Consider the following 6,512-nt stretch of genomic DNA (forward strand, 5'->3'; position numbering starts at 1 on the left):
GCAAAATTAGGACAGATTGTTACAGGGAGTCGGTGTAGTTCTAATTACGTCCATGAATAATAAAAATAATTGCATTTACTACACCAAGTCTGTGTTTAGACTCCACTGAGACTGTTAAATGTCAACATTAAATATAGAGGCCATTATGTTGCATGTAGTTTTTGTACACTATCTAGTGTTTTTCATGGCCAAGTTAAAATATTTGCAGGCATATCTGGAAGACAAAATGATTGATTACGTCTCATACTATAATGTAAAATAGTACAAAATCATTGCATAAAAGTTGAATGTGATGTTTGTTATGTGACAGTTTTTATAAAACATTTCATTATAAAAAGACATTTTCAAATATCACATTGAATGTTTAATAGCAATATAAGTTGCCATGTAATAACATGAAACATTTTATGTCACAACAAATGATCTAATAAGTTTTTCATGAGACTTTTCACATTATAACACGCTCTAGTAAATAATTATAACAAAAGTTATCGTCATATGTTTGTATGGTGCAGTCACGCAAAAACAACATGAAGAACAGCTTACCACTGCACATAGCTAGAATCTTTTAACAAAACATGAAAATACATGAAAATGTTGCATAATAAATTCAAAAACAGATGTTGAACAGAATTTCTATATGAATTTAATTTTCAGAGCACATTTTCACAACAGTTGACCCATAAAATTGAAGGTGCGAGCCAACCACATATTACAGCATTTCTCGGTTGGCTCAACACGTTAGTGACCTGCTATTAGCTGGAATGAGGTAACTGAATGAGTAAAGCTCTCCTCCACAGACACTGTGGGTGATTACCACTCCTAAATATTTAGGATGCAGAGAACTAAATTCTGGTAAAATGATAATAACAATAATTAAAATGTACTTTGCAATAAAGGCATTCTATTGCTTTAATGCTAGATAATGGGGAGCTGTTGTGGAGACCCTCTTGGATTATTGGGTGTGGACATGGTAAGGTCCTGTTGTGGCTTTGCAGCATTGCACTCTTCGTCTCTCCACTGGTTTTGGCTGTGCGCGAACAGCAGGGCCTGCATGCCTGACAGCCCTGTGGATAGCTCTTGGTCTAATAAATGCTAAGTCTTTGTCTGTGTGGCAGCCAGAGGTAGCTACAATGAGCTACAATGATCTTGGACAGATTGTCTTTGATTTTTTTCACCACAGCCTCCGCTGGGGTTATGGGCCCATGGGCTCTAACCCAATTTTTATTGTTTTTTTAAAAAATACTACAACATCATCTGATAGGATTGATCTATAGGATTGTAGGATGTTCATGCATCTCACTAAGCATCTCAGCTTGAAAATAACTTTCCAGCCCTTTCCAGGAATTGTTCAGTCCACCATCCAGGCAACTTTGTGAGATTTCAGCCACAGCTTTATTTCATCCACCGTTGACAAGGCCCTCCGAAGAGTGGCCCTGAAGTTCACATGATTGTGTGTTTCACTGAGTTTCTTGTAATTACAGACATGGTAATCATGTAAGGCAGGTAGTCCAACAAATCACATCACAATAAACTGAGACAAGACAGGCATGTGTGCATGTGAAACAGGGGTGTACACTCACTGTGTGTGTGTGTGTGTGTGTGTGTGTGTGTGTGTGTGTGTGTGTGTGTGTGTGTGTGTGTGTGTGTGTGTCGGGAAAGATCTAAATAACCTTCTAAACATAGTTACTAAGTGCTTCTTGTGTGCTGTATACTTTAACAGAAAATATACACATAGAACCTTTAAAGCACAAAACTCTGAGATGTTCTTCTCCTTGGAGTTGATGCAGGTGAACTTTTTCTCATTTTTTTCAAAGGGCTTGAGTTGTGAAATCAAGTCAAGTCATCTGAGGAGAAGGATCATGTGTTCATAGTTACCTTTATGTTTTATGTTATTACATTGCAATTGTTATGAAAGAAAAAGTACATGACATGACAACACCAGCGACCCCAAATATCAGATTTTGAATACATGAAAACACCTGGTGCTACACAGTCATATATAAGATTAGTTAATACCACTTAGCGTTGAGGAATCAAATTGAGAAAGGGAAAAAAAGATGTCAACTGAAAACCACATAACGCTAGCTAAATAATTAAGTAACCATAAGTTAAACCACACTGCTGACTATCTTTATCAGAATCAGAATTCCTTTATTTGTGAAATTTCTGTGACACAGCAGCCAAAGGACAGTAATATCAAAATAAACAATCAAAATATAAAAAAAAAACAAAAAACAAAACAAAACAATAAAAAGGTAAGAAATAGAATACACTCACATATACATAATATTGTACTATGTAAATAGTGTAATTGTAATCAGTGTGACGGTGTATTGTTGTTACTAAATAATAAATATGGGTATTAAAAATTGTCCAGTTAGTGCAAACCAGAATGAGTAATGGGCTATGTGTAGAGTTTGGACCATTGTCAACGAAAACAAAGTGGAGGAAAATAGTTTGGTTGGCAAAATAGATACTTTACTATCAATTTATCATCAATTCAATGCTGTTCTGCTTCAGCTGAACCCATATTACTCACATCTTTTTAAAAATATATATATTTTCCGTCGCGTCTGTATGACGACATCACGTCATGGTTTTACGTAGCTCCTCGCACTTTCGACAGATCGGATTTGTGCAGTTTTTAAGTATTGTTTTATCACATTAGCAACGCGTGGAAAATTCAGCACTGTCCTGACTCCTATATGCAAGGTGATGCAACCTTTTTTTTAAATATGAAAATCACTTCTTCAATATATTTATTCTTATTTTTTTTTCGCGAAAATACCAGCGGCTACATTCACTTAGCTTGGCTTTGAGAGATAACCAGCGAGCTAACATGTGAGCAGCTGAGCCTGTTGGATTGACAGGTACGCTGCTTCTCACATGACAAAAACTGTTAGCCGTTACTGCTACCGTTACTATCCCTGAAGAGGAAGCGTCATGATATATTAATATTATTTACGTTAGTTAATTATATTTCAGTTCTAACAGTCTTACAACGAAGCTAATGTTTAGCATGTCCTCTGTCTGCCACTGCAAGCTTCAGTAGACACCAAAAGGACGTAGGGCAGATTTAGCACAACATGTCTGCGTTCAAAAGGTTGTTTTACATCGTGAAGCACAGGAACTTATGGATGCATGTTCGGAGAAATGTCACAACATGGTCTCCTGTTGGAGCTGCCTTCAACACCAAAACTCACAGGAGGCTGAACCTCTTGGAGAAAAACGGGGTTCGTACCTATCTTCAGTGTGTCTCTTAAGTAATAACACTGCTGCATCCCTGCATGCATACAGCCTTATTGAGTCAGTGTAAACAACAGTTGCACCAGTTCGTGGTAAACATGTTATGACACTCCCAGTCTGTGTGACCTCTGGTTACAGGGTTTGTTTGGAGTGCCAGAGCTGAACAGTCCTGCAGGCTTCCAGGTGGCCACCAAGGCAGCTCTCAGGAACACAGAGCGCCTGCTGGAGAAGGCCTGCTCTTGTCCTCCAGGGGTTGAGACAGTCGAGTCTTTCGACCAGCTCTCAGATGGTTTGTGCAAAGTGGCTGATCTGGTGAGTTGAGCACCTACACACGTGACAAAATGTTGCTGTATAACTGGCCAACTGTCATCATTTCATGGATACGACACACACTGAGCTGCTGTGTAATATTTAACAAAGTTTTATGCAGCAGTAGTTACCAAGCACCAGACTTGTGCTAAAAGCTGTGTACAGGTGTAGAGTGGAATTCACAAAAAATAAAATAATAAAATACAGCAGAGCTTTATTGTCTTTGTATTGTTTACTGCATGTGTTGTCATCAGAAAACAAAGTACCAAACAACAATCGGCAGTCATACATGTGCAACAATGTATGAAATCTTCCGACATGGAGCTATTTTAATGTTGCTTTTCCATTATATTGATTACACATCATACAGAGGATCCCTTTTTATGTCTTCTTGTTTACCAGAGTTGTTCTACAGCAATGACATTACATACGTCTAGGAGTGAAAGGGATAATCTAATGATTTTTGTTTATTACCAGCAATTTTCCTGGTTCCTCTAACAACCTTCACAGTGATCGTGGTAACATAACACACTGAGATAACAACACAAAGATGCTGTCCAAAATTTGGTCTGTTTTCAATGTAGTGTAGATAGGGTCGCCACATGCATCGGCAGAAAAAAAAATATCAAATGCGCTGTGAGCATGACAGGATGCCTCTGACACATTACATTTTTATTACAGTTTTTGTGCAGTCATTGTTTTTTGAACCTGTGCTGCCTCCTCCAACTCATGTGTTTTGCATTGTGTGCTCCTCATGTTATCTGTAGAGTTGTAAGTAAAGTGTCGTTTTTATTTCAACAACAGGCAGACTTTGTTAAAGTAGCGCATCCAGATCAAGAGTTTCGTGAGGCTGCAGAGAGGACCTGCATAGAGATTGGCACAGTTGTGGAGAAGTAAGAGGAAATATAGATTGATCCCTACAAACAAACATGTTGTCGCATTATACCACTTAAAACTGGTAATTAAAAGACATATTACTACATGCTTCAGTTGACACAGATCGGTTGTTTGTTTCAGGCTGAACACTAACGTCGAGTTGTGCCAAAGCCTAAAAAAGCTGCTGGATAACCCGGAGATTGTGGCTCAGCTGGACCCTGATACAAGGTGATTTTTCATCTTATTTAGTAAATTACTCTATGGAAGGTGATGAGATAGTTGTGAGTGTACTAATTATTTTTTTTTTATCTCTTTCTTGATGATAAGTAATGATGATGAGTTATCGCTGTAATTCTGCCTTTTCAGACGAGTGGCAGAGTTGTTCTTGTTCGACTTTGAAATCAGTGGCATTCATCTGGATGACAAACTGGTGAGATGGTCATGATGTGTGGTTGATCAATACATTTACGCTCAATACAATTTACAGTATCCTGGATAAAATGCCACCTGAATTTTTTTTATATAAAAAAGGATAAAAATGCTTGTGCTAAATACAGTAAGTTTTCACATTCTGACCGATGAAATGATTCTGAACAGATAAGTTATCAGTTATCAACAATACATAAACACGTTTTAACTTATGTTTCTGCTATACGGTGACATATTTACTGAACTTGTTGCCGTTCTCCCTGCAGAGGAAAGAGGCAGTGGCTCTTCACGTAAAGCTCTTGGATCTAAACAACGAGTTCCTGGCCTGTTCTCACATGCCCAACAGAATTGCGAGGTCTGTGATTCCTGAGCATTTACACCTGCAGTTTGCAAGTGAAGGAAGCTTCATCCAAGTTGGGGGATTACATGCAGATTCGCCTGATGACTTGGTATGTAGTTACTGGAACGTTTCTTCTTTTTACTCAGCAGGTGGCGCTATTGCACATGTAACAGACCCCATGGCTGATGTAAGAGTAGGCTGAAAACGACAGTACCTTATTCTGTCCTGATAAGTAAATGGATCCTTTTTCAGAACGCGAATGAATTGTATTTAAGAGTATTTTTGTTAATGAAACATTAGCTCCAGCCTCCTGTCTGCATTTTATGAACAGTAAGCAGTGCTAGTAGCTCGAACGACAGTCCAAATATACGTTATGCAGTTATAATAACAGGGTTTATTTATTTTAACGGATTTATACTCTTGATGTTAGGATGGTGATGCCAATGTGATTATTAGCATTCTGTCATAATTAAAGTAAAGAGCAATATGATACAGCAAAGCTTAAAGTCAGTGTGCAGTCGTATAAAAAATTAAATATAACATCAATATATTAAAACATTAGAGTCACAATGATTGATCGTAAAATATTAATTGGCAACCATTTTGATAATTGATTTATTATATTTCATTTCATTTTTCAAGCAAAAATTTCAAACATATCCTGATTCTAGCTTATTAAAATGTGTCATTTACGACAGTAAAATGAAGAGTCTTTGGGTTTTTTGAATGTTGATTGGACAAATAGAAGCAATTTGAAGTCGTCATTTTAAGCTCTGGGAAAATGATGAGCATTTTTAAACAATCAGCCTGTTGATTGCCGAGAAATCGGCAAATGAACATAAACGTTAGTTGCAGCCGTACAAAACATAGCAAGCGTCAACATTTAAGTAAGAGTAAATTAAGAAATAATTGTCTATATCTGATCATCCAAAGATCTTTCACTGTGAGGAGATTTCTTGTTCTGCACCTTTGTTATGCCACTTTTTAAGTGTCATGTTGTATCTGTCCTCTCTTCCACTTGTAGGTGCGAGAGATTGCCTACAGGATTTACCTCTACCCAAATGCAGATCTGATGGAGTGTCTGGAGGAGCTGCTGAAGTGCAGATACAAACTGGCCAAACTGGTGGGATACGAGTCATACGGGCACAGAGCTCTGAAGGGAACAATGGCCAAAACACCAGGTTAATACGTCTCTAGCTTCAGTATCAACGTGGCTATTATTAGTCAGTGCTGTAACTGAATGGTTGCTTGATGAAAGATTTCGGTATTTGCCTCACAATGACCAAATGATCATCATTTTACTGGCTAC

General features: G+C 37.8%; 1 protein-coding gene across 1 annotated transcript in view; it reads left to right on the forward strand.

Moving 5' to 3' along the window:
• The first annotated feature begins 3,089 nt into the window (after positions 1–3,089).
• Positions 3,090–6,512, forward strand: part of LOC119010273 (mitochondrial intermediate peptidase-like) — a 27,705-nt gene continuing 24,282 nt past the window's right edge. Inside the window, exons 1-7 of the mRNA XM_037082272.1 lie at positions 3,090–3,236; positions 3,388–3,561; positions 4,363–4,451; positions 4,576–4,662; positions 4,801–4,864; positions 5,130–5,312; positions 6,228–6,384. Of these exons, the coding sequence (XP_036938167.1) occupies positions 3,090–3,236; positions 3,388–3,561; positions 4,363–4,451; positions 4,576–4,662; positions 4,801–4,864; positions 5,130–5,312; positions 6,228–6,384 (901 nt within the window). The remainder of the gene's footprint in view (positions 3,237–3,387; positions 3,562–4,362; positions 4,452–4,575; positions 4,663–4,800; positions 4,865–5,129; positions 5,313–6,227; positions 6,385–6,512) is intronic.

Source organism: Acanthopagrus latus, chromosome 2 (assembly GCF_904848185.1).
Source record: "Acanthopagrus latus isolate v.2019 chromosome 2, fAcaLat1.1, whole genome shotgun sequence".
In the NCBI taxonomy this organism is placed as follows: Eukaryota; Metazoa; Chordata; class Actinopteri; order Spariformes; family Sparidae; genus Acanthopagrus; species Acanthopagrus latus.